Source organism: Delphinus delphis, chromosome 1 (genome assembly GCF_949987515.2).
Source record: "Delphinus delphis chromosome 1, mDelDel1.2, whole genome shotgun sequence".
Taxonomy (NCBI): domain Eukaryota; kingdom Metazoa; phylum Chordata; class Mammalia; order Artiodactyla; family Delphinidae; genus Delphinus; species Delphinus delphis.
Genome location: NC_082683.1, coordinates 22,111,393 through 22,138,759, shown reverse-complemented (window position 1 = coordinate 22,138,759; position 27,367 = coordinate 22,111,393). Strand labels below are relative to the sequence as shown.

At 44.1% G+C, this 27,367-nt stretch overlaps 1 protein-coding gene, 1 long non-coding RNA gene and 4 other non-coding genes across 9 annotated transcripts; 5 read left to right on the top strand and 1 right to left on the bottom strand.

Annotated features, from left to right (window-relative positions):
* The first annotated feature begins 682 nt into the window (after nucleotides 1–682).
* Nucleotides 683–3,470, top strand: LOC132429148 (uncharacterized). Of its 4 annotated transcripts, none has more exons than XR_009520293.2 (6): nucleotides 683–833; nucleotides 1,273–1,328; nucleotides 1,883–1,928; nucleotides 2,276–2,360; nucleotides 2,700–2,752; nucleotides 3,337–3,469. It is a non-coding gene; the product is annotated as an uncharacterized lncRNA (long non-coding RNA). The 4 variants fall into 4 exon arrangements; XR_009520292.2 differs by having other exon boundaries at nucleotides 1,883–1,982; nucleotides 3,337–3,468; XR_009520295.1 differs by lacking the exon at nucleotides 683–833 and adding an exon at nucleotides 848–1,034 and having other exon boundaries at nucleotides 1,883–1,982; nucleotides 3,337–3,470.
* LOC132416426 (small nucleolar RNA SNORA16B/SNORA16A family) lies at nucleotides 1,381–1,515 on the top strand. Its single transcript, XR_009517588.1, has one exon. It is a non-coding gene; the product is annotated as a small nucleolar RNA SNORA16B/SNORA16A family (small nucleolar RNA).
* On the top strand, nucleotides 2,032–2,159 carry LOC132416520 (small nucleolar RNA SNORA44). Its single transcript, XR_009517621.1, has one exon. It is a non-coding gene; the product is annotated as a small nucleolar RNA SNORA44 (small nucleolar RNA).
* On the top strand, nucleotides 2,388–2,514 carry LOC132416541 (small nucleolar RNA SNORA61). The gene has a single exon (XR_009517640.1). It is a non-coding gene; the product is annotated as a small nucleolar RNA SNORA61 (small nucleolar RNA).
* On the top strand, nucleotides 3,193–3,266 carry LOC132416649 (small nucleolar RNA SNORD99). The gene has a single exon (XR_009517677.1). It is a non-coding gene; the product is annotated as a small nucleolar RNA SNORD99 (small nucleolar RNA).
* A 9-nt stretch (nucleotides 3,471–3,479) lies between the features above and the next one.
* On the bottom strand, nucleotides 3,480–26,757 carry TRNAU1AP (tRNA selenocysteine 1 associated protein 1). The gene is made up of 9 exons (XM_060017345.1): nucleotides 26,650–26,757; nucleotides 26,021–26,118; nucleotides 21,227–21,326; nucleotides 20,570–20,622; nucleotides 18,367–18,498; nucleotides 16,920–17,039; nucleotides 12,710–12,872; nucleotides 12,456–12,489; nucleotides 3,480–4,648 (listed from the first exon to the last, which is right to left on the bottom strand). Exons 1-9 carry the CDS (start codon nucleotides 26,674–26,676, stop codon nucleotides 4,512–4,514), a joined length of 864 nt encoding a protein of 287 aa, XP_059873328.1. The 5' UTR covers nucleotides 26,677–26,757; the 3' UTR covers nucleotides 3,480–4,511.
* Nucleotides 26,758–27,367: the final 610 nt, after the last annotated feature.

Below are 27,367 nucleotides of genomic sequence, written 5' to 3'. Positions count from 1 at the left end.
AGCGGAAGAGATGAGGCTTGAATAAATAATGCATTCATCTCATGAGTAATCAGTCGCCTCTTACTTTTGGGAAGGAAGCCCTCCCCAAGATCCCTCTCCGAGAAGACCTCACAGAGCTCCTCCCCGAAATCACTCAGTCGTTGCTCCTCCACGTGCCCACGGCGGTCTGAACGCAGCCCTTTCTCAGCTCACAGGGTTAACGGTTAACTTCTCGATGTTGAAAGTCTTCCCCGGACTGAACTCCAGATGGCACAGCGGTATCTGTGAGCCCAGTGCCCGGTATTGGACATTCACTGAATGCTGAAGGAAGGAGGAGGAACCTCTTCCGGTCCGGAAGAAACCACAAGGTATCTCCATCTGAGTGAAAAGGGTCTCGCCCCGCACGCGCTTGGGGCTGGGAGCCAGACACGCGGCCCGCGCTGGTGGCGAAAGAACTACAATTCCCAGCAGTCTGCGCGGCGCGCAGCTCCAACTGTCAGGCGCGGCCGCGAAGGGCGGGACCTATATAAACCCCTTCTCGGGGAGCAGCTATCCTTTTCTCCGGTTACCGCGTCCTTGTTCTCTTGGCTCTTCGCGTTCTCTGCTAAGGTTTACGCCCATCCTCCGCCGTACCCGGCCTTAGCCTCGGCGCCTCCGCCGACACACTCGACGGACCTGCTTCCCGAGGTTGGGGGATGTTGAGCGCAGCACGGAGGACCCTGGCCTGCCGACCTGGTCGGATCAAGGTCCGGAAGGCCACATTGGCCGCATGCGCAGTGAAAGGAGCCGGAACCTGTGAGGGCCGCGCCCTGCTCCCCCCTCGGTCCGCAGGGCCTTGTACTCCGGTGTGACGGGTGAGTAACGCGGGCAGGCCGCCGGGAGCACGGCAGTTCTGGGACTGAAGAGGCTTAATTTGGGGGGAGACCACGTGATGGAGTCAGCCAGACCTTGAATAGGCCTGTGACAGCTAGCTGCTCGGTGATCTTGGGCAGGTGCCTTCCGTGCGTTCATTTAAATTATCTGGCTGCACAGCACATGTTAAGGAAGTCACCTTGGTGGGTATAAGGACAAGGTTTTCCGGAGGATGGGCTTTAGTCATTCAGATACTATTTTGAATCCTAGGTTTGTCAGTTTTTCCATTGATAGACAACTTTCGGTAAGTAACTTAGTCTAAGTCTTATAAAAAATGGGGATGATAAAATTGTCCAGTGAAGATAAACGAGACACAACACTGGCATATAGTAAAACAAAGTGGTGATTGGGACCTATATGATGTTTGTTCTCTTTTTTTAGTCTCCAGAGTGTCCCAGTAGATGAATTGGTGATAAGTCCTGATGTACAGGATTTAGGTGAGTCTGAGGGCTACACAGTGTTGGGCCTGCCCTGTGACCTGGATTACCCTGTGGCCCTTGTCGAAGCTGCAGCTGCTTCCACATAGCTGCTGTGGTCAAAAAGGAGCCCAGAGTGACAGTTTTCCTTGACGGTCGCTGTTCTGTTTGCTGTAACTGATCTGCAACATTTCAGGGAAAGACAGCTCCCACTGTACCTGCCATTTCTCAGGTATAGCCAGAGACCTTTATTAGAGTTGACACGTTTCCAGAGGCCAGCAGAAATGTTCCACTGATGGGGTCATGCATACAGAGTTAACAGAATAAGGTTTTTGAGAAGTAGCTTGCAGAGACCAAGAACCAGCATGGAGGGGTAGATGGGGGTGGGTTAGATATCTGTACTGGGAAAATCCCGTGGCAGGTGCTGCAGATCTTGGTCGTGCTTTGGCTCATTGCCCTGAAAAGCTTATGGCATCAGTACTTAGGACCAAAGGCTAGTCAAAAAACGGTAGTTCTGAAGACCAAATGAAGGGAACGATTAAGATCATTCAGGACAATTTGTGTTCTCCTTTTAGCTGTGCCAGATTGAAGATTCCAGGATGACTGAAGTTGACCTTTCTGGTGAGTGAAGACTGGGGTCATGACAGTGATGGAACACAGCAGCCTCAGGACCTGGTAGGTTTTCTGTAGGGACGTAATTTGGGAGCTACCTAGTGGGTCAGTACAGCATGTTCCCAAGGGCTATGGCTTGTGGCCATGGGCTCTCCAACTGCATGCAAGAGCAACTTGGAGAGACTTTGACAGCACGGGTCAGCATAATACCTGCAGCTGCCACTCGCCTTTCCTATAGTACCTCAGGACCTGGGCTGGAAGCCTTCCACCTGAGTCCATGTGTTTCCATCAAAAAAGTCAGCTTCTGTGTATGGATCAACTTTTTGGTTTAGAGCTTCCACACTTTTTTTCTGCAGGTTGCCCCCACGTTTTACTGGCAGTGCCTGATACTGAAGTATCTGAAAAGACCAGCTTGTTGCTGGAGCCATGCTTTAGAATAAGGTAAAGTTGGATGTTGAAGACAGCCTGACCCTCCAGTTCCCTTTCCCATCAGATCCGAACCTTGGTCTTGGTGGTCGTAAGAGGAGGAATAGTAGTACTGAAGCTATGCTCATGGTGTCTGTTTATATAGCATGTGGGCTAGTTTCAAACAAGGTTGAATTCTCTTGGAACTTTTTGCCTCCTCTCCTGTAAAATGGGATAATCTTAGGCTTAAAGGGAGGCTGTATGTGAAACTGGGCAGCTGGTATAGTGATTGCTGACTAATATTTCTGTATTTGGGAGGGGTTTATCCATAGCTTTCTTGACTCCTGATCGAGTGTTCTTTTTTTTCCTCCTAAGATCTGTTACCAGTAAAGCTGCCGCCTTCTGCGATTGTGGATCTACAGAGTTGGGTGAGTTGAATGTCTGCCAGAAGCTTTCACACAACTTCCTTGCAGCTTGCATTAGTATTTCACTGGTATCACCCTAAGCAGTGTAGCCAGTAGATAATAAGGCTACTCAGGTCTGTGTGTAAAAGTCGTTTTTTTATATATCATTTACATCTGGCCTTGTGTGCTGTATTTGTTGGCTCTTCATAACCGTAGGACAAAAAATAAATGTTCACAGTGTGACTTGGTCTGCTGGATTTGCCTATGCTAAATGCCAAGAACACACCTGCAGAGTAGAATGTGGCAGAAGGGACAGCCCTGTGTCTTTACAGCGAGGGCTGACTACTGTGAATGCAGTAATGGCTTGAGCTCATGCTTATTGGTTTTGGTAACCTTGGAGTCTTACCCACCCCTCTCCTGGGAGAGTGGTTCTATTCTAGCTCAAGGTATTTTTTCAGGCTGTGACTGGTCCAGGATGAAACCTAATCTGAGCGGACATCTATGGATGATAAATGCGGATATGGGACTGAGACCAGCCCTTAGGAAAACCTGGGTGGCATTGATTAATTGGGGCATTATTAACACACTGGTGTACACTTCTTTTTCAGGAGAGAAACACTACAGGAAGAGGCAAATGAAGAGACAAGGGGCTCTTTGAGGTGGAAACACCTTTTTTTCTTTCTGATGCTGGTACCTGGCATACAAGTGACCAATAAAAGATTCCTGGATGTATGTTTGTGTCAGTTTTCTTGATGTCCCGCAGATTGTTGGTTATTCCCTATTTAAATACTCTGTAAGACTCAGAATGAATTATAGTCTCAATATCTGAAAAAAAGGTTGATCTCAGAAAGGAACAAAACGATCAGTTCTATAATTGCAATTGTATTACTCTTGCTGAGTGAGAATTCAGGCTGAGCGCAGGACTGGTACTTAACGTCCTGGGGCGGCATACTCCGCCGCCGGCGGGGGGGGCCCCCCCCGTTTCCTAGCACGAAGCTATAGGTAAGGCTTTTCAGGAGGGTCCTTGTGGTAAGTTAAATGGGATCTCCTAATTTATTTGGAAAATAAATACAGAGATGTGTAAGGTTGGCATCAAAATATGGTTTGGTGATGGTTGGCCTCATGGTCAGGTTATATTTCTGAATTACCGGTTCCTATATATAAATGGATTAATATCTACTAACAGGTGGGCTTGGCACAGATGGTACAGGCTTTACCTAAAACAATCCAGGACTTTTGGTCTAGATTAAGCTGGCCCCAACACGTCTCTCAATGGGCCACTTCCTCCCCAGTCTGAATGATGAACTCTGCCTAGCCACCAGACTGGAAGCAAGTTTGTTGGGGGAAGGGAATACCTGAAAGCAGATAATTGCCCACCATTTGGCACCGTTCCTGCAGGCAGTCCATGCACTCTGACCTCAAGAGAACCTTAAGGAGTAATGTGCCTGTCACCTAAGAAGTTGGTTTTAGGAACTTAACTTTGGTGGTTAATCCTTAATCCCCAGGAGTGTAGACAACCCTACCTGGATAAATGATTATTGTTCAAAGATAAAATGGAACCTCATTCATCCCTCTCCTAACAGCTGGTCCCTTCATTTTCAAACTCAAATGGCTCAAATGAAGGCAGCAGTATCCCAGGAAGTATTCATAATTTCAGGAAACAGTTGATTACTAAAATCTTACAAATTTCAAAAAAGGTAAAAGTTCTTGAAGTAATCTTTTTTTAAAAAAGGAGTCTCTTAGCTCCCTCACAAAGCCCACTCTGGCTTGTGTCTTGTCCTGGCTACATCACGGCGGGGATCTCTGAAGACACTGTGTCCAGGGGCTGCCAGTGGCAGTCCATCAGCGCGTCGTACAGCTCCTCGCTCTGCTCCATGAACTCCTTGTTGGCCTCAGTCACATCCAGCTGTGGCATGGGGTCTGGAAGAGAAGCAAGGATGGGTTCAGGGGGCGCAGAGGGGAGAAGCACTCAGCAGCCACAAGAGACTCAGTACCCTCCTTCCTCGCGTGGGCTGACAGCACTGCCTTGCAGGCTTTGTATGAGGATGAAAACAGGGTAATGCACGGTTCACACTTGAACAGCATGAGTGTGAACCGCGTGGGTCCACTTGTATGAGGATTTTTTCAAGAGTAAATGCTACAGTACTACACTGTCCACAGTTGGTTGAATCTGAAGATGTGGAGTAACAGGATAGGGAGGGCTGACTCTAGGTTACATGTGCATTTTTGACTTGTGAGGTTGGTAGGCGCCCCTAACTGTTGAGCTGATCAAGGGTCACCTGTACTCAGAATGTAACACATGTAATTAGAACTCAAATAATGGCGGCTGTTACTCCACATTTATTAAACACTACACGTCTCTAGCTGTCACATGCACCGGATTTTCTGGTGTGGTCCTGTTTTTCAATTGGGGTTTGGAAAGTGATCAACAAAATAATCAAGAACAATGAATGTCTAATGAAAGAGCTTATGGTCAAATACAGGAGCTGAAACACCAAGCCCTGTATTTTTAAACTCGTCTTTCTTGATTGCAATAGTGGCATTTGTTCACTAGAAATCATGACAAAATACATAATAGTTTTCTTTTTTTTTAAAACCCCTAACAAACTACCCTTAGGAGGGAACTGAAGATGAACCTCAGCTGCATCCAACTTGGATGAGTCTCACAAATAAAATGCTGAGTATTGAATGAAAGAACCAAGACAGTACAGACAGTACAATGGCACTGAAGTTCAAAAACAAGCAAAACCAAACCCTGCTACTTAGGGATGCATATCTATGTGAGAAAACTATAAAGAGTTTTGTCCCTACAAAACCCAATACAGTAAGTAGTTTTCCTTAGCGGGGTTGGGGGTTGTGACTGTGGGAATGTTGGCAATGTTTCCACTTGACCTGAATGAAGGTTTCATGGGCATTTCATCATTACATATCAAACTATACATGTTTTATCTACTTTTCCATGTACTTATATTTCACAATTCAAAAAGTTTAAAAGAATCCTCAGTTACTATGACTGATAACATTTTATATTTTCCTTTCAGTACTGTTGGTTTAAAATGCACACACCCAGGGCTTCCCTGGTGGTGCAGTGGTTGAGAGTCCGCCTGCCGATGCAGGGGACAGGGGTTCGTGCCCCAGTCCAGGAAGATCCCACATGGTGCGGAGTGGCTGGGCCCGTGAGCCATGGCCGCTGAGCCTGCACGTCCGGAGCCTGTGCTCCACAGCGGGAGAGGCCACAACAGTGAGAGGCCCGCGTACCGCAAAAAACAAAAACAAAAACAAAAATGCACACACCCAGGCCTTCCCTGGTGGTTAAGACTCCGTGCTTCCAAAGCAGGGGGCATGGGTTCGATCCCTGGTTGGGGAAGTTCCGCATGCCTAGGGTGTGGCCATAAATTAATTAATTTAAAAAATAAAATGTACACACCCATTCATTAAAACATTTTAAAATTAACTGGAGAAATTAAAGACCTTAATAAAGAAATCCCACGTACTCTTACTGGAAGACAAATACAGATGGTCCTCGACTTAATGATGGTTTAACTCACGATTTTTCAACTTTACGATGGTAAAAAAGTGACACACATTCAGTAGAAACTGAATTTTGATCTTTTCCCGGGCTAGCGATATGTAGTACAATATTCTTGTGACGCTGGGCAGCAGCAGTCACATGATCACGAGGGTAAACAAGTAATACACTGAAACTGTTGTTTTTCACTAGGATTACAGTATTCAATAAATTGAGAAAATCAACAGTTTATCATAAAATGGGGTTTGTGTTAGATGATTTTGCCCAACTGTAGGTTAATGTTAAGTGTTCTGAGCCTGTTTAAGCTAGGCTAAACTATGACGTTCGGTAGGTTAGGTGTATTAAATGCATTTTTGACTTAACATTAAGTCGAGGAAGACCTGTATCGTTAAGATGGCAATACTCCCCAAAGTGATCTACAGATTCAATGCGATCCCTATCAAAATCGCAGCTGCCTTTTTTTGTTGTTGCAGAAATTGACAAGCTGATCATTAAATCTGTATGGAAATGCAAGGCACCCAAAACAGCCTAAACAATCTTCAAAGATAAAAGCTACTAGAAAAAAATAGAAAGAATTTTTACAACTCAACAAAAAGACAACCCAATTTAAAAATGGGCAAAAGACTTGAATAGACATTTCTCAAAAAAAGATATACACGTGGCCGATAAACACACGAAAGTATGCTCAACGTCATTAGCCGTCAGAGAAGTGCAACTCTAACCATAATGAGATACCACTTCAAAGCCACTAAGATAGCTAAAATGAAAAATAACGACTGTTGGTGAGGATGCAGGGAAACTGGAATTCTCTTACGCTACTGGGAATGGAAATGTTCCAAGCCCTTTTGGAAAAGTTTGGCCATTTCTCAAATGGTTAAAAAGAGTTTACTACATGATCCAGCAATGCACTCCTAGGTATATACCCAAGAGTACTGAAGACTTCTATATCCACACAAAAACTTATACACGCATGTTCATAGCAGCATTATTCATGATACCAAAAGTGGAAACAACCCAAATGTCCATCAGCAAAATGGATATCCATACAACGGAATATTATTCAACCATAAAAAGAAATGAATGACATGCTACAACATAGATGAATCTTGAAAACACTAAGTGAAAGAAGTGAAAGAAGCCATTCACAAAGGACCACACATCATACATGATTCCATTTATTTAAAATGTCCAGGATTGGTAAATCCAAAGTAGATGAGTGGTTGCCAGGGAAAGGATATTGGAGAGTGACTGCTAGGGGTTTCACAGGGTTTCTTCTGGAATTAGTGGTAATGGCTGCAAGACTTTGTGACTATTCTAAAAACTACTGAATTCTACACTTTAAAAGGGTGAATTTTATGTTATGTGAATTATATCCCCCAAAATAAAAAACAAAAATCCCTAACTGGGATCTTCCTGTATATCCTATTTCAGGACTTTTTTCATTGAGAACATTTTCCTATGTCAATATTATTAGAGAAAGACATGATTTAATAAAACAAACAAAAAATCTTAAGAAAAACCTTACCAGACTTCCCTGTTGGTGCAGTGGTTAAGAATCCACCTGCCAATGCAGGGGACACGGGTTCAAGCCCTGGTCCAGGAAGATCCCACATGCCGCGGAGCAACTAAGCCTGTGTGCCACAACTACTGAAGCCCGCGCACCTAGAGCCCGTGCTCCACAACGAGAAGCCACTGCAATGAGAAGCCCGCGCACCGCAATGAAGAGTAGCCCTCTCTCTGCAACTAGAGGAAGCCCGGGCGCAGCAACTAAGACCCAATGCAGCCAAAAATAAATAAATAATTTTATTAAAACAAACAAAAACCTTACTGTATTTGTTTAACAAATCCCCTATTATTAGATATTTATCTGTACTGATATCATTTTGGGATAAAATCTTTCAGGTAAAATTGATTCAATGGACATGAACATTATAAGAATTCTTTACAGAAACATAGTATATTTTAATTTGTATTTGATTACTAGTATTAGCAATGTGATGGTTACGTTTTATGTGTCAACTTGGTTAGGTTACTGGTGCCCAGTTTGGTGAAACACCAGTCTAGATGAAGATATTTTGTAGATGTCGTTAACATCAACAAATCAACTGACTTTAAGATTACTCTCAATAACATGGGTGGGCCTTAGCCAATCAATTAAAGGCCTTAAGGCCTTAAACTCAAGGTTTCCCAAAGGAATTCTACTTCTAGGCAGTAATACAGAAATTCTGCCTGAGTTTCCAGCTTGCTGGCCCACCTTACAGATTATAAATACGTATATCCTATTGGCTCTGTTTCTCTGGAGAACCTTGACTGACACAAATAATGTATGTTTAAATTCTTTTTTCTTGTGGTTTATAGGCCATTTGTGCTTCTTTTGTATATTTTTTCCCCTTTTTTATATATTTGTTTATTTTTGGCTGCATTGAGTCTTCATTGCTGCGAGCAGACTTTCTCTAGTTGAGGCGAGCGCACACTACTCATCGTTGCGGTGTGCGGGCTTCTCATTGCCGTGGCTTCTCTTGTTGCAGAGCACGTGCTCTAGGCACGCAGGCTCAGCAGTTGTGGCTCAAGGGCTTAGTTGCTCCGCAGCATGTGGGATCTTCCCGGACCAGGGCTCGAACCCGTGTCCCCTGCATTGGCAGGCGGATTCTTAACCACTGTGCCACCAGGGAAGTCCCTTCTGTAAATTGTTTCCAGTTTTCTTGGCTACTCTTTTTTTTTTTTTTTTGTGGTACGCGGGCCTCTCACTGCTGTGGCCTCTCCCGTTGCGGAGCACAGGCTCCGGACGCACAGGCTCAGCGGCCATGGCTCACGGGCCCAGACGCTCCATGGCATGTGGGATCCTCCCGGACTGGGGCATGAACCCGTGTCCCCCGCATCGGCAGGCGGACTCTCAACCACTGCACCACCAGGGAAGCCCTCAGCTACTCTTAAGAATCAACCAGTGAGTGCTGAATCAACCAGTCAGTGGTGAATCTTTTCACATAAGTACTGTGTCCGTTTCTGCCACCAGAGGGATATTTCTTTCTCTTGTAATTTTATTGATTTTTTGTGTGTGTGTGTGTGGTACGCGGGCCTCTCACTGCTGTGGCCTCTCCTGTTGCGGAGCACAGGCTCCAGACGCGCAGGCTCAGCGGCCATGGCTCACGGGCCCAGCCGCTCCACGGCATGTGGGAACTTCCCGGCCCGGGGCACGAACCCGTGTCCCCTGCATCGGCAGGCGGACTCTCAACCACTGCGCCACCAGGGAAGCCCTCTCTTGTAATTTTAATCTAAATTATGAGTTGAGGCTTTGAGCACGTACAGCATCTCCATATGGAAACTCTAGTCACTCCACTCAGTGGAGGTATCAGCATATGGGAACAGACTAGCAAAGGGATCCACCAAGGGCAGGCATTTGTTTTCTTGTTGTTTTTCATTTGTCTGTTTGTTTGGGGTTTTTTTGGCCATGCCATGGTTTGCAGGATCTTAGTTCCCCGACCAGGGACAGAACCCAGGCCATGGCAGTGAAAGCCCCGAGTCCTAACCACTGGACCACCGGAGAATCCCCAAGGGCAGGCATTTGGGTGTGTGGAACTCTATGGACACACGTACAATAAAGCGCCCTTCCTCACTCTGGAGACTGGGCCTGGAGGATGGCCTGTTGAGCCAAGGGATAGATGAAGAAGGATGACAGTCCCTGCGGTGTCCCATCACTGGGTGGCTATTAGGTTGAAATGGGAGGTGTTAGGGAATTCCCTGGTGGTCCAGTGGTTAGGACTCCACGCTTTCACTGCCAAAGGTGCGGGTTCAACACCTGGTGGGGGAAGTAAGATCCCGCAAGCCATGCGAGGTGGCCAAGAAAAAAAAAAAGGGAGAAATTATAACTCTGTGGTAAAGAGCATGAAGTCTGGAGCAAGACTGCAGGGGTTCCAAGACAGTCCACCTCTTGCAACTATGCTGACCTTGAACAAGTAATTTAACTTCTCTACCTGTTTTCGCCTCTGTAAAATCAAGATAATTGTGGTACTTACCTCAAAGCCGTAGTGAAGGTAAAATGAGTTAATACATGTAAAGTGCTTAGAACAATGCCCTGCATATAGTACAACCTGTTAGCTATTATTAACTACCTAAGCTTCAGTTTTTCTTTTCTGTAGAATGGGGTTTATAACAGTGCCTACTCATCAAAGTGTTGACAGGCAGCAGTGCCTGGCACAAAATATGTTGGCTATTATTATACTATTAATGGACGAGAAAGAAATAGAAAAATTCTAAGGCGTTATACACAAATATTATTACAATCAGGATAATTTCTTTAAAAAGGAGGCAATGCAATGCTTCCTGCAGGACACGGTGAGAGACTGAGGATAGAAAGACAGGGACCCCAGGTTCAACCTTGCTTCTAACTCACTGTGTGACCCTGAGAAGACAGCGAGGATCGCCAGCTCCCCATCCGCCAACTGGAGCTCAATGTCCTGCTCAGCCCACCCCTAGGGTCACTGCTGCCAGAATTAGATGACAGCACATAAGTGAGAGTGCTTTAAAATGCTATGAAGGGGCTTCCCTGGTGGCGCAGTGGTTGGGAGTCCGCCTGCCGATGCAGGAGACGCGGGTTCGTGCCCCGGTCCGGGAGGATCCCACGTGCCGCGGAGCGGCTGGGCCCGTGAGCCATGGCTGCTGGGCCTGCGCGTCCGGAGCCTGTGCTCCGCAACGGGAGAGGCCGCAACAGTGAGAGGCCCGCGTACCACAAAAAAAAAAAAAAAAAAAAAAACAAAAAAACAAAACAAAACAAAAAAATGCTATGAAGTATATATAATATTCCTATAGGTATAGTTTTTTAAAACATTTTAATGAATTATATGGCATTTCTCCCAATAGATATTAATATGATAATAGCTGTCCCTCCCACTAACAGATTTGGTTTATCCAATAGAAGATGTTTCTTCTGCTGGTCAACAGTTTAATCATTTGTATGAATCCCTCTAAATACATAATTGCCCTCTTCTTCCTCTTAGCAATTTTCCCATTAATATTTAAATAAGCTTACCTCCCAATTTGAAAATAAAAATTAAATTTGAAAAAAAAATGCTACAAAGTAGACAAGTTTGTTTTTTGCCTGCAGATGTTTCCGTTAAAGGATATTTTGCTTACAGATCACACTTTTCCTATGACCTTCTCTTTCCTTTTTTTTTTTTAAAATGAATTTATTTATTTCATTTATTTATTATTTTTGGCTGTGTTGGGCCTTTGTTGCTGTGCGCAGGCCTTCTCTAGTTGTGGCGAGCGGGGGCTACTCTGCAGTGCGTGGGCTTCTCACTGCAGTGGCTTCTCTTGCTGTGGAGCACGGGCTCTAGGCACACAGGCTTCTGTAGTTGTGGCACGCAGGCTTCAGTAGTTGTGGCTCACGGGCTCTAGAGCGCAGGCTCAGTAGTTGTGGCGCACGGGCTTAGTTACTCCGTGGCATGTGGGTATTCCTGGACTAGGGCTCGAACCCGTGTCCCCTGCATTGGCAGGTGGATTCTTAACCATTGCGCCACCAGGGAAGCCCCTGACCTTCTCTTAAAGAATAATTCTTCAAACAGACTTAGAAAAAGACTCAAAGTTTAAAATCTATCTGACATAAAGTTTTATTTACTTAGAAATCAATGTCTGATTTTATGACAACTGTTATTTTACTTCTTTAAACCTTAAACCTAACATCTGTTCAGAAACATGTTGAAAAAAATCTTGTTTTTTATAATTTTGCAAACCTTAGAGACTCCTTTAAGAAGTACGAATATCTCATTTGAAAAAAACATTTGTCTGAAGGTTAGCAATTCCTCTGGTTTTCCTTTCTTTTTCTTCTGTTAAATTCAGTAAAAATCATAATAAACTTTTAATTTAAAAAAGTAATAATGGCTATTACTATGTAGAAAAATCAGGGGTGATTTTCAGTTTCTTCATAATACTTTACTGTATTTTTCAAACTTTCAATAACTATTACTTGAGTGAGAAAAACATGTAATTTAAAGATATATGGGAAAAAATTAAAACATGAAATGAAAAAAATGAATTTTACAAACTGAAACAAATATAAGGCAATGGTGTCTTTGCTACAGACCTATATCCTGTCAGGGTTCCCTCCCCTGTCAGTTGCTCCCCAGGGTGCTTTGAGATCTGCACTACCCCCTCGGGTGACACTCACATTTTACGCACTGAGTGAAGGGACTCCTTTCTTACCTTCCAATGCATCATCTCCAACTTCTTCATATGTCTGCCAAGAGACCAGAGAGGTGGGTGAGAAGCATGGTGAAATCCTGGCCCATGACTAGGATTGTTTATTTTTAATAAGAGGAATTAAGCTGCTTCATCTTTCCTTCTGTTTTTTTCTGAAGCCCAAGCTCCCATCCTTACCCATCCCATCCTGGAGAATCACCCAGGTCTCTACAGGATGATGTAACCCAAGAGGGCCAGACCGGCCAAATCACGGTTACCTGCATGGTGCTCTGGGTATAGCCATACTGGGGATAACTGTAGCTGTAGCTGCCTGTGTTCTGGTCATAGCCCCACTGGGCATAGTAGTTCTGGTACTGCTGGTAATACTGGTTGTAGCTGTAACTGTACATTTGACTATATTCCACTGGCTTCACACGGCTCCTTAAAAGAAGAAAGAAATAAACAAATAAGCAAACATTTCCATAACACTATATGATCAGGGACTGTTCTGAGTGTTTTACGCAGATTAACTCATTTAATCCCTACAATGGTGCTATGCAGTAAATATACCATTATTCCTATTTTACAGATGAGAAAACTGAGGTACAGAGAGGTTACATCATTTGTCCAAAGTCACACAGCGAATAATAGATTCAAACCCACGCAGTCTGGTCCCAGAGCCCAGCTTTAACGATAGGAACTTTCGGGAATTCCCTGGTGGTCGAGTGGTTGGGACTGCACACTTTCACTGCCAAGGGCCTGGGTTCGATCCCTGGTCGGGGAACTGGGATCCTGTGGGCTATGCAGCACGGCCAAAAACAAAAAAAAAAAGATGGGAGTTTTCAATGGTTAGGTTTGTCTCTCTTGTCAAACCTTGTTAGTACTGACTTTTCCCCTTCTCAAGATCTTAGAGGGCTGTTTTTCTGCCAGCCACAAAGGCTCAGGTGAACATAGCCTGGAGGATCTGGATTTATAATGATCCAAGAAGCATTTTAAATTACAAAATATCTTATCACCTTTTCCCTGCAAAAACATAAGAGAAGCGTTTTAGTAGCCTGTAACTGTAGTCAAAGCTACCGTTTGTGGAGTAGGTACTTGAGATTTGTGCCCATTATTTTTTTTTTTAAAGATTTATTTATTTTTGGCTGCTTTGGGTCTTAGTTGCGGCACGCAGGATCTTCGCTGAGGCATGCAGGATCTTCCGTTGCGGTGCGCGGGCTTCTCTCTAGTTGTGGTGTGTGGGTTTTCTCTTCTCTAGTTGTGGCGCACAGGTTCCAGGGCACGTGGGCTCTGCAGTTGTGGTGCGCAGGTTCCAGAGTGCGTGCACTCTGTAGTTTGGTGCACGCGGGCTCTAGTTGCTGCACGTGAGCTCAGTAGTTGTGGCGCACGGGCTTAGTTGCCCCGTGGCATGTGGTATCTTATTTCCCTGACCAGGGATCGAACCTGTGTCCCCTGCATTGTAAGGGGGATTCTTTACCATTGGACCACCAGAGAAGTCCCCAATGCCCATTATTTGTCATACATAGTTTCCTATTTTAAGTCCTGCAAAGCTCTGTGATACAGCTATTATTTATTATTCCCATTTTACAGACGAGAACACTGAGCCTCTGAAAAGTTAAGTGATTTACCCAAGACTACACAGAGGAATGAAGCCAAATTTAACTCCAAGGCTCACACTCCTACCACCACACCACTACATACAGCTCCTGCCCTGACAGACTCAAGACCCCTTGCCTGTCCCCCACTTCCTGCATTCACCAATCAAGGCTGAGGCCTAGGGTCAGCAGAAAGCTTTCTTCTCTGATTGCATGGCTATCCCAGCCACTGCTAACCAAAGACAGAATGTCAAACCTGCAAAGGATCCACTGCTTTCAAAAACGTAAAAAACCACGTGTGATGAGCTCTTCCCAAGTTCCTTGTGAGTTTAATGTCTGCCTGGTGAGCAGGACTCAGCCAGAGCAGTTAGACAGACCATATCTCATTTCCTTAGCATCACCTCCTGACGGGGTGGCTTGATGAAGTTTGACGGCACAGATTCCCTCTCCCCGCCCACTGCCAGGCTGGAAACTGCTAACATTCGCCTCCATGCTAACCCCCCACCCCGGCCATGTGTCCAAGGAGTCCACCTCCCTCCTGACATGTTCAGGTCACTGGAGGTACAGTCTCTCTGGCCTGTGTCTGCACACTTCTCTTCTGTTTCTCCACACTCAGCTCTTACAGGCTAACTCTCGAAGGGAACTCTTATCACCTTCAATTCCCAGTGCTTGAGGACCACTCCCCACAGGCAGGCATCAAATACTGACAATGTTCAGTGAAGAAATAGATGTAACAGAACATAAGCTCCCTGCAGAAGGGACTTTGTTTCCCTCGTTTATAGCTACAACTTCAAAGTCTAGGGTGGGGCTGCAGTTGTAGGGACTCATTATGGTTGACTGAATAAATGGTGACACAGCAGAAACAACCAAAATAGTGAACATCAGAGGAACTGCTAGACAGAATATACAATCAAAACAATATCTTGCAGCTATTAAAAATATTACAATGACGACGACTGTGCAACTCAATGGCAAAGTGTGTATAATGAGTAAACTGGGGAAGAAAAAGAGTGAGCACTGTTATTGTAATTTAAAAATGAATAAAGAGGGACTTCCCTGGTGGTCCAGTGGTTAAGGATCCACCATCCAATGGTCCAGTGGTTAAGGATCCACCATCCAATGCTGGGGACACGGGTTTGATCCCTGGTCGGGGAACTAAGATCCCACATGCCACAGGCAACTAAGCCCTCGCGCTCTAGAGCCTGTGTGCTGCAACTACTGAGCCCGCATGCTCGGGAGCCTGAGGGCCACAACTAGAGTGAAGCCTGTGTGCTGCAATGAAGAGCCCATGAGCCGCAACTAAGATTCGATGAAGCCAAATGAATGAATGAATAAATAAATAAAATATTTTTTATTAATGAATAAAGAAATGAATCTACCACATGTAAATTGACCCAAATATATGTAGTGTGTGTGTTTTTACATCTACATCTATATCTATATTTATACATCACAGAAGCTTATGGAGAAGCCTGGAAAGGAACCGAGAAATTATAAGCAGTCATTTTAGAGTAATGAGAACATTCTTTTCTTTTAAATATTTTCTTTAATGCTTTTATATACACAATAGAGCTCAGGGACTTCCCTGGTGGTCCACTGGTTAAGAACTGGTCTTGCAATGCAGGGGAGGCCAGTTCAATCCCTGGTTGGGGCACTAGGATCCCACATGCCACACAGCAACTAAGCCCACGCACCACAACTACTGAGCCTGTGTGCCATAAATACAGAGCTCACACGCCGCAACTACTGAGCCTGCATGCCACAACTAGAGATCCCGTGCGCCGCAACTAAGACCTGATGCAGTCAATAAATAAATAAATAAATATTTTAAAAAATATGGCTCAAAACAAATAATATTTGAAGGAGGGGAGTCACTCAAGCTGATCTTCCATGTATTAAACATTGTTAAACCGCAAAGAGCCTCCAAATCTTTTGCTGCTTTAAAAAACATGGCCATTTGGAAGTTCTGCCCTAAGAGTGCAGCCACTTTTCTACTTTTAACACGGAGTTTCTCAGCCTTGGCAAAATTGACATTTGGATGGCGGGGGCAGATTGCTCTCTGTCACAGGGGCTGTCCTGTGCACTGCAGGAGGTTTAGTAGCATCCCTGGCCTGTACTCATTAGATGCCAGCAGCACCTCTCCCCCAGTTGTGATAACCAAATTTGTCTTCAGGTGTTCCAATGACCCCTAGTTCAGAACCATTGCTTGAGCCAAAGGATGGAAGATTATATGTAGAGAAAAACTGTCTTACATCTGAGTAAAAAACCTGCTTGGAGTTGTAAGGAAAGAAGGGTTTTCTGCACAGAGTGACAGGTACAATAGTGATGTACGTATACTCTTGTGTTTGTATCATTAATTTTTTTGGCCGCACCACGCAGCTTGTGGGAATTCCCTATATCATGTTCCCTATATCATGAATTCTTAGCCACTCCCATAGCAAGGGACACTCATAAGAGGTCTGTAGGTTTCATTGATATAAAAAAGGCTAAAATTGGCTAAAAAGTGTAACTTTCTTCTTTCTGCTCAATTCTTATTAACTGTATGGATAAATTTTTAACAGCAGCACTACTGGGCAAAGAGCAGGGACATTAAGTTTGCAGACCCAAACTGCTCTTCCAGCATTGCTACCAGCGACGTCTGAATGCATCTGCCTCCCCCAGTCATAGCTCTCTCCCCAGCTACGAGCTTCTGGAGGGGCAGGGTTATGCTAGCTCATCTCTAGCACCCAGCCTGGCAAATATCAGGCACTCATTATTTGTGGCCTGAACTGAATCTCCTGGCAGCCTCCCATTCAGCACGTGGACGCCCTGATTATCAACAACAGACGAGGCGTGTGTGGGTGGGGATCAGTCCAGAAGCCCTCCCTGGCCCCCACGCCAGCGCGGAACTCACGCTTTAGGGATCGCCACGCTCAGACGCACTGGTTTAGACCCCAGTCCAACTGCTCCCTGGCACTCTGTCAGGGCTCGCTTCTGTTCCAGCTCATCTGTGAATTTCACAAAACCATAGCCCCTGCAGAAGAAAAACACACACTATTTGGATCACAAATGTGATGGAGGTAAAGCCTAAGAATGGAAAAGGGGCTGAGAAGGGAGAGAGTCCATCAAACCACATGCGCAGGGCTGAGAGCCGCATGAGCAGAGGGGTGCCACAGAGCCACGTGAGATTCAAGCACTGGAGGATCCCAAGATCTGCACAATTCCCACTTTCAGTTCACCAGTCTCTTCCATACTGTCCTGATAGGGCTTCTTCCCAAATAGTAGCTTACCTCCCAATCTACTTGAAAGTATTATTATTATCATTATGGTAGTAGCAGCAGTAGTAACAGTCATAGAAAGTCATTCAGCAAATATTTACCGAGTATGCTCGGTATTACACGAGGCCCTGGGACCCAGCAGTCACAAGCAGGTGAGGTTCCTGCTCTCCTGAACGCATATTCCACTTGGGGGGTAAATGAATGATAACTAACATTTAATGACCATTTATTACTTCCCAGGCACTGTGCTGAGCATTTTCCCAGGATTATCTCATTAAACTGTCCAACAACTTGATGAAGGGAGTATCCACATCCTACTGAAGACAGAACCAAAGTTCAGGGAGGTTTAATAGCTTGCCCAAAGTCGTAGTAGAAGCAGGATTCAAATTCAAAGCCCAAGCTCATAACTAGTACTCAGATCAAGAAAGAACTTTTCCTGACAAATATTGTATGATCTCACTTATATGTGGAATCTAAAATATGATACAGATGAGCTTATTTACAAAACAGAAACAGACTCACAAACATAGAAAACAAACTTATGGTTACCAAAGGTGAAAGAGGGTGGGGGAGGGATAAATTGGAAGTTTGAGATTAGCAGGTACAAACTACTATATATAAAATAGATAAACAAGGTCCTACTGTACAGCACAGGAAACTATATAAATATCCTATAATAAACCATAATGGAAAAGAATATGAAAAAGAACATATATACATATAAACCTTTCCTGAGGTCTTTCCACTTTTAAAGTAACAATAATAAATAAAAGAAGAAACACCTATAAAGCATTTCCTATTGATTCATTTATATTACATCATTCAATCCTTAAACCACCCCACGAGAGATGCAGAAACTATTAATCAGTCCCGTTTCACAGATGAGGAAACAAGGTCAGAGGTTCAGTAACTTGTCTGCTGCATAATCCCTGGGCAGTACTGAGGCTGGGATTCATACCAGGCAGTTTAGCTCCAGAGCCTGTGCTCTTAACCACAATGCAACAGGGCCTCGTTACCACACCTCCATCTATGAGATAAATGCTGCAACCAACAGGGTAGGCATCAATAAAACGAAGGCCTTACTTAGACACTCCTGTCTGGTCCAAAACCACCTTGCCTCCCCGACAGGAAGGGTAGACTTTGACGAAGAATTCATACAGCATGCCATCATCCACATCTGGGGTCAGGTCCCCCACAAAGAGGGAGTACTCGGGGCTGAGAAGAGAGAACAAAATTCAGAGACAAAGACCAAAACTTTTGTTCTGATGAGCTCTTTTGGCCCATTCTAGGTAAATCTTTTCTGGGCCGCCTTAGGCAACAACACATCTGATGGGTCCTTGACCAGGTCCTAATCTGTTTCATTTGGCAGTCCCGGCAGAAGAGTTACGGAAGGAGTCCCCCGCCCCAAGTCGCTCACCCACTGTATAACGCCTGTCTGGCTTCAAGCATTACATGAGTGCAGACAGGGGCACACGTCAGAGGTGCTCAAAACATAAAACTAGAGATTCTGTATTCACCGCGTATTTTCAATTCAAATGGTGAAAGGCAGAGGGAAAATGAGAACTGAACCTTCTCTCCTCAAGATGTGCTCACATGAAATCCCTCAACTTTTAGGACAGGCGTCAGCAAACTTTTTCTATGAAGGCCATATAGTAAATATTTCAGGCTCTTTGGGGACACCTCTGGTCTCTATTGCTCTTTCTTTGTCTGTTTTCACAATCCTTTAAAAATGTAAAGAGGGGACTTCCCTGGTGGTCCAGTGCTTAAGACTCCACGCTTCCACCACAGAGGGGCATGGGTTCGATCCCTGTCAGGGAACTAAGATCCCGCATGCCACGTGGCATGGCATGGCATGGTATGCATGCATACATACATATATAAGTAAATATGTAAAGGGAGTTCCCTGGCGGTCCAGTGGTTAGGACTCCACACTCTCACTGCCAAGGGCCCAGGTTCAATCCCTGGTTGGGGAACTAGGATCCCACAAGCCGCACGGCACAGCCAAAAAAAAAAAAAAAAAAAAAGTAAAAACCATCTTTAGCTTGCAGGTGATAACAAAATTAGGCCACAGTTTGCCAACCCCTGTTCTAGAACAATTCTTTAAGAAAAAAAAAAGCAAACATTATTATTTTATTTCAAGTTAAAGTCAGAATACACAAAAGGAAAAAGAAAACTAAAATTACCAATAATCCAACCACTCAAGGGTAATCACTAAGAACACTTTGATATATACTTTTGTCTTTTTTCTTTGGCTTCTTCTTTTGAATTTACAAAAATTGGATACGACTCGTTTTGTTTCTAGCATTTTTTTCACTTTTAGCATCTCACCAACGTCTTAACATATGAGTATTCTGCTATATGGTACATTAACAGATACACAGCATTCCAAATAATGAACATATTGTAATTTAAACCCCTTCCCTATTATTAGATTACTTGGGTTTTCCCCCAATTTTGCCCATTATATGTAACACTTCAATGAATACTTTCTTTTAAAATTTTTAATGGAGTATAGTTGATTTACAATGTTGTGCTAGTTTCTGGTGTACAGTGAAGTGAATCAGTTATACATATACATATATCCACTCTTTTTTTAGATTCTTTCCCTATATAGGCCATTACAGAGTACTGAGTAGAGTTCCCTGTGCTACACAGTAGGTTTTTATTAGTTATCTATTTATAAATAGTAGTGTGTATACGTCAATCCCAATCTCCCAATTTATCCCTCCCTCCCCTTATCCCCTAGGAATCATAAGTTAGTTTTCTAAGTCTATGGCTCTACTTCTGTTTTGTAAATAAGTTCATCTGTATCCTTTTTTGAGATTCCACTGTGATATCATATGATATCAATGAACACTTTCAAGGCTAACCTTTACACACATCAATGAATAAACTCTGAAAAGCAGAATTACAGGTTCAAAGGGTACAACTCTATCTAAAGCTTTTGATACATTGTTTTCAAGCTTTCAGACAGCAGTTTGGAATGCTCAATCAATTTATGTTGCTACAACAGGTTGATTCTTACTGAATAAAATGTCAATACTGTGAGCAGTCATGGGACTAGGGGAGGGACCAAATATAGAGAAGACATGGGCCCTGACTGGAAGCAAACTGGAAGCGTCCACCAATAGGGATGGGAGGGGGTCGACCTTAGGAGGGAGGCAAAGCAGGGCCAAACTCAGCTCCCCATTCTCCTCTTTGGGAGTGACCAGCACAGTGACGCATCTTGTCTCTATCTAGACATTTCCTGGGACTTGAAGCTACCTTGTGGCTACTCTGTACTTACCTGTTATCTGGCTGTTTCCCATAAGTGGCATAGTTCAGTTTAAAACGTTTTGCCTGGAAATTCAAAAACAAACAAACTAAAACAGAGAAAGGTGTTTTAAGAGTCAAACAATATTTGAAAAAAACTGAAATAAATTACCTTGGCCAAAATATCTCCCCCTCTCTAAGCCTCAGCTTTTTCTCCTGTATAAAAGGAGGGGGTTGCACGGATGACCGCTAAGAGCACTGCCAGCTCCATGGTTCTATGAGCCCAGGTGTGCCAGCGTGGTGCAGCTGTAAGCTAAGTAACTGTGGGAAGAGCAGAATGTAACTCTCTTGAAAAGTGTCCTCACTGCTGCCAGCCTGTTCTGCTTTCTCAAGCAAGAGGTCTAGAGTTTCAAGTCTTCCGTTATGGAGGCAGCAGTGCAGAGTGAAAAGGGAATGGATTTTAGAGGCAACCAATCTTCAGTTTGCATCCTGGCTCTGCTACTTACTACCTGTGTTGCCTTGGGTAAGTTATTCCGTTTCCCTGTGATTCAGTTTCCTGGTCTGTCAAAGATAACAACGCCTACTGTTTAGGGTTGTTACAGGATTAAATAAAATATACAGTTGGGATTCAATAAATGAGTTATCAATAACGATAAAAATGGTGACATCATCATTATCTCAGTGTCCTTACAGGTGTGGCTCCTGGAAGGGGTTTCCCGTTGATTTTATGCAAACACTTCTCAGCTGTGGCCAAATCTGCGAATTCTACAAAGCAGTAGCCAGCTGGGATCCTGGAAAGAAAACAGAAAAAGAGAATGGTTAAAGATGTGATACCCAGATGAGAGACTGAGTCTGGGCCTGAAGGGAGGAAAAAATCCTTTTCTAATCAGAGCCCATACTATTAATGTTTACTATGCAATCCAATCAAACCTTTAGATCTAATGTCCAGTTTATAGGAAATATTAGGAACAGAACAAGTAAAACACCACCACAAGGAAGCAAACAAATCCAGAATGCAGGACCAGAATCCAGAATGTAGAACCTTATGTAAGGCAATCCTACGTCTTTAAAAAGTCAGTGCTCTGAGAAAAGAAAGAAGTGGGCTTTTCTACGTTAAAAAGAGACAAAAGAACTAAATGCAATACAGGATCTGATCTCTGACTGGATCCTAATTCATTAAAAAAAAAAACAAAAAAAAAGCTATAAAAGGTATTCTGGGGACAATCATAAAAATTTAAATGTAGACTGACCATTATGTGGTATTAGGGAATCATTAATTTTGTTAATGTGATATGAGCATTGTTGGTATGTAACAGAATGTCCAGTTATTGGCAATGTATATTCAAATATTTAGCAGTGAAATGTCATAATGCCTGTAATTTACTTTCATATGGTTCAGCAAAAAAAAAATACCTATCTAAATCTATCTTTATAGACAGGTAGATAAGAAAAATATGGCAACATATTAACAATTTTTGAAATTAGGTGTTGAGGGACTTCCCTGCACAGTGGTTAAGAATCTGCCTGCCAGTGCAGGGGATATGGGTTCGAGCCCTGGTCCGGGAAGATCCCACATGCCACGGAGTGAGTAAGCCCATGCACCACAACTATGGAGCCCACATGCCACAGCTACTGAAGCCCGCACGCCTACAGCCCGTGCTCTGCAACAAGAGAAGCCACCGCAATGAGAAGCCCGCGCACCACAACGAAGAGTAGCCCCTGCTCGCCACAACCAGAGAAAGCCCGCGGCAGCAAGGAAGACCCAAGGCAGCCAAAAATAAAGTAAACAAATAAATTTACAAAAAAAAAAAGAAAAGAAAAAGAAATTTGGGGGTGGCTGTATGAGAGTTCATTGTACTCTTCTTTCTACATTTGTTTTAAACTTTTCATAATTTAAAAGGTTTTTTGGATCACCTACCACCGGCCAGGCTGATACAGAGTTGAAGAACATGGTTCCTATTTAGAAACTTGAAATCTATTTGGACAACGTAAATCTATGGACCTTACCTAATTGGGGGATGTCCGTGAGATTCCTAGTGTTCTATTTTTTAAAGCATCACTAAGAGACATATGTAGGAGGATGTGGCTAGATCCTCTGACATCCCTTCCTCCTAAGAGATTTATACTGAAAACAGTTAATTTTCCTCAACTGCCTCCTTAAAGCTATCACCAGTGAAATAAACCAGACTTCTCTGGAACTATGATACTCAGTTCAAATAACCTTCCGGACACCAAGCCAAAAGGTATGGACAAGGGCAGTACCTGAGCCCAAGGATCTCAGAACACAGTCTATGAGCTCCATAAATGTTGACGCTTAGAGGAATGGTGGGCCAACTCTGTGCCTTCTGTCTTGTGTGTGCTAGAATTTTAAGGCTCACAGATATAAAGACCACCACCAGTAAGAGCTGAGCATCACTGAGCACCCACTGCGGTCCAAGCACTGTGCTAGCCACTTCACATGCACCATCTCACCTAATCCTCACATAACTCTATGAGGGAATGAAACCATTGCTCCTATTTCGATGTGGAGGCTGAGATTTAGGATTATACAATATGCCTTAAACCACACAGCTGGTATGTGCCAAAGGCTGGATTTGAATTCAGGACAGTCTGAACATTTTATTTTGAAGAATTCCACATATAAAAATTGAAAGAATTGCATAGCAAACACCATATATATATATATACCCACCACCTACAATGAACATTTTATTATACTTACTTTATCACATAACTATCCATCCATCCATGCCCCTACCCATTTATCATCCTTATTTTCTGATATATTTCGAAGTAAGTTGCAGATATTGGTATACTTCCCTCAATTACTTTAACATGCTTATTATTAACTAGAGTTCAATGATTTAGTTTTTTCCTTTTAAGGTTAAATTTACATGCAATGAAATGCACAAATTCTTCAAGATGCTGAGTTCTTTCCACCAGATTAATTTTGTATATTTTAGAACTTTATGTAAATGCAGTAAGGCTTCTTTAATTTAGCACAACGTGTTTAAGATTCATTCATGTTGTCACTATATTAGTAGTCTGTCCCTTTTTATTGCTAAGTGGTATTTTATTGTATGAATATACCAGTATTTATTTATCTATTTACCTATTCATGGATACTTGGACTGCAGTTTGGGGCCACTGTCCAACGTGCCACGCACATCCTTTTTCAAGTCCTTTTTCTGGTAGATGCATGTTTTCATTTCTCTTGGGTAAACACCTAGGACTAGGGACTTCCCCAGTGGGCCAGTGGTTAAGATTCCCCACTCCCAACGCAGGGGGCCCAAGTTCAATCCCTGGTCAGGGAAATGAAAGAAAAAAAAAAAAGAGCCCACATGCCACGATGAAGATCTCACACATGGCAACTAAGACCCAGCGCAGCCAAATAAATAAATGGATGTTTTAAATATATATATATACATATATAAAAATACCTAGGACTACACTTGTTGTGCCATATGGTGGTAGGTGTATTTAAGAAACTGCCAGGGAATTCCCTGGTGGTCCAGTGGTTAGGACTCGATGTTTTCGCTGACAGGGCCCAGGTTCAATCCCCGGTTGGGGAACTAAGATCCCACAAGCCGTGCGGCATGGCCGAAAAAAAAAAAAAGAAAAAAGAAAACTGCCAGACACTTGTCCCCAGGGGTCATACTATTTTATAGTCCCACCAGTGATGAGAGACATGGCTGCTCCACATATGACTGCATTCTTTTTTTTTCTTTGTTGAATTTTAAAAATTGTCGTTGAGTATACAAAACATAAAATGTACCATTTTAACCATTTTTAAGTGTACAGTTCTGTGGTATTAAGTACATTCACATTGTTTTGCAACCAATCACTATATCCTTCCTTTTTTATTTAAGCTTTAATTTTATTTATTCTTGGCTGCATTGGGTCTCCGTTGTTGCACACCGGCTTTCTCTAGTTGCATCAAGCGGGGGCTTGTCTTGTTGAGGAACACGGGCTCTAGGCATGCGGGCTCAGTAGTTGTGGTGCACAAGCTTAGCTGCTCCGTGGCATGTGGGATCTTCCCAGACCAGGGATCCAACCCATGTCCCCTGCATTGGCAGGCGGATTCTTATCCACTGCGCCACCAGGGAAGTCCCCAATCACTATATTCTTAAGCACTATGCTCTGCTGCATATTATTTTTTCCTGGGTCTTACCTTTTTCCTGTATTTTCCCAGTTCCTGGTTTTTAATTTACGTTTATTTATTTTACAGTATTCTTATACGCCACTTCAAAGTCTTTGTCATATGACACAGAATGCACATATAATGTGTCTGTAAATGCCACCATAAAAAATCAGCTAGAGTTTAGTAATCAATGGTATGAAAGGATAATTCCAATTCTTAATGAAGATTAAAATATGAGAACCTATATCACTGTTTTAAAAAGAATAAAGTATTACAGAATGTATTTTCATGCCAGTAGCTGATTATCGGGGTTTTCTGTCTGCAGGGACAAGAAGAAAAACATTTAGGCCAGCATGCTCTACCAGTCAGAAAATCCGTCCCTGGGTACCGGGGTTCTGAATACACAAAGTACCTGTTCACCAAACAGCCAAAAACCTGGCCACGTTTCGTATCTCTCACCTGTATTTTTCAACTATTTGACATTTTAGCAAGCTGCTTTAGTACTTGGCACAGAGTAGATGCTCAATAAACACTGTCAAATTGATAAAGGAATCCTGTTATTTCTAACTAGAACCCTAAGGAAACCTAAGCTCCTAAGAGAGAAAGAAGAAACTGGAGGCAATAGAGCACTTCTATCTGAAAGTATTCTCTGCATTTCGTTTTGTATACTTATTTATTACCTCATTCCCCCATTAGCATGTAGTAAACTCCACGAGAGGAGGGACTACGTCTGGCTAGTTTCAGCCATGTATCCAGGGAATCTAGAACAGCAGCACATAGGTAGCATCTTATTCACATAAGAGTTAAGGGCACTCATGAGCTTTGAGAACAGAGCTGAGTTACAGTCCTGGCTTCTCATTTAAAAGCTGTGTAACTTTAAGACAGTTGTTAAGCTTCTCTAATAACAGTACTTAGCTCAGAGGTTTTTGTGATTTTAAAGTGCTTATTACCTAGCAGATCATAATCTGTTTATATTTACCAAGCATATACCATATGCCAGACATCGTTCTAAACGCTGAATGTGAATTAGTGGCACTTAATCCTCACCAGAACTCTATGAGGTAGGTGCTTTTATTATCTCCATTTTTACAGGCAAGGTGAAGAGGAAGAGGTTAAATAACTTGATCAAGGTCACACAGCAGACAGAGCTTTCAAAACCAGTTTGGCTCGAGTCAGCAATACGCTATACGTCCTCTTAACAAGCCCCCAAATGCTTATATCATTACAATAACATTATTAGGGGTGAGAAGCCCCGACTCTTGCGATGTTTACCTTCTCCTGAATGACACTTGCAGCGCGATCTACTGAGGAGACCTGAGGCTGAGACGGAAGGAGAGAACGTACCCAGTGAGGCGGTTTCGGATAATTTTGACGCTCATCACGGTCTCCCCCATGGTGGCAAAGGCTCTGGAGATGAAGTTCTCATCCATGTAGGGTTCCAGCTGCGTAAACACAAGAGCAGAGCGGCTCAGGCCAGCATCCAGGCTCCTCATTCCCGCATCCGGAGCCCCTCCCCCGCTGCCCGGGGTTTGCTGCACGCTGCGGGCGGGAGTGGAGTGGGGTGAAGAGGCTTCCGTCTGCGGTGTGATCTGAAGCCTGCGTTCCCAGTCCCTTGCCTTCCTTCCCTTCAAATTTACTCCTTTGAGGAAGTCTCCCCTTTGGATTTAGGAACCCCATCCCTCCAGTCCTACAACCACGGGCGCTCTTCAATCCTTGGGATTCCTCTCATTCTATCCGCCCAAAGACCCACCCTCTTTCCCTGGCGTGAACCCAGGCGGGGCGCCAGGGCCCCTCCCACTCCGAATCAGCCCCTTCACCTAGATGCTGGGACCCGCTTTGGAGTCACCTAAGAGAACTCCCCCGCCCATTCACTTCCACCCTTTTGGGATCCGAGGACCCTCCTCCTCAGTCCCTTTCTCCCTCGTGACACTAAGATTCCTGCTCCGCAGACCCGGGCGGCCGCCCTCACTCACGTCGCCCATCCACAGGCTTGCCGCCATGCCCGAGGCCCCGCCAGGACTTCGCTGGCCACAGAGGCTAGCGCGGACGCCGGGCCGCCGAGCCGGAACCTCCACAGAGCATGCGCCTCCGACGCCTTCTGCGCACGCTCCGCAACTCGGCGCCCAGGGCCGCGCCCACGTGCCGCTCGGGGTCTTGCGGGATCCCTGTGGGCGGGTCTCAAGACTGGAGTCTGCAGGATGGGGCGGGGCAGACACTGCCTGGCGTTGGATGGTGAGTGGCGCGGTTGAGGGGCTTTCTCGGGTTTCTTTCTGATTTTATTTAAACACACACGTACATATAAAATTACAGAAGTAATTTTACGCTCGTTGTAAAAAATTGCAAGTATAAGCACATTTTTTTTTAACAAGTGAAAGATCCCCTTTGGGAACCTGGACGATTCAGTCCCACTAACTCTGTGTGACGTCAGGCAAATTACCGACTGGCCCGCCCCAGCCACCCCTTCACCCCGCATTTCCCAGTTTGCAAGACATTTCTGTTGACGCTGCAATGGGATTCTTTCACCATTCCCGTGTATAGCCCCGGGGTGCGGGGAGGGTAGAGTTAAAGTGAGTGTAAATTGGGGTAACCCTGTCTTCTCAACCAGTCAAATCAATCCCCAAGTCTTGTCACTTTCTTGCGTCCACATCCCCTACACTAATCCAAACTGCCAGTTCTAACCTGTTCCAGAAC

Coding starts and splice junctions, on each gene's coding strand:
- TRNAU1AP (XM_060017345.1), bottom strand. CDS start 26,676: ATGGCGGCAAGCCTGTGGATGGGCGAC. Junction 12,873..16,919: donor AGCGTGGCGATCCCTAAAGC/GTGAGTTCCGCG, acceptor TCTTCTTTTAAG/GAGCCGTGTGAAGCCAGTGG. Junction 12,490..12,709: donor ATACCCAGAGCACCATGCAG/GTAACCGTGATT, acceptor GTCTCTTGGCAG/ACATATGAAGAAGTTGGAGA.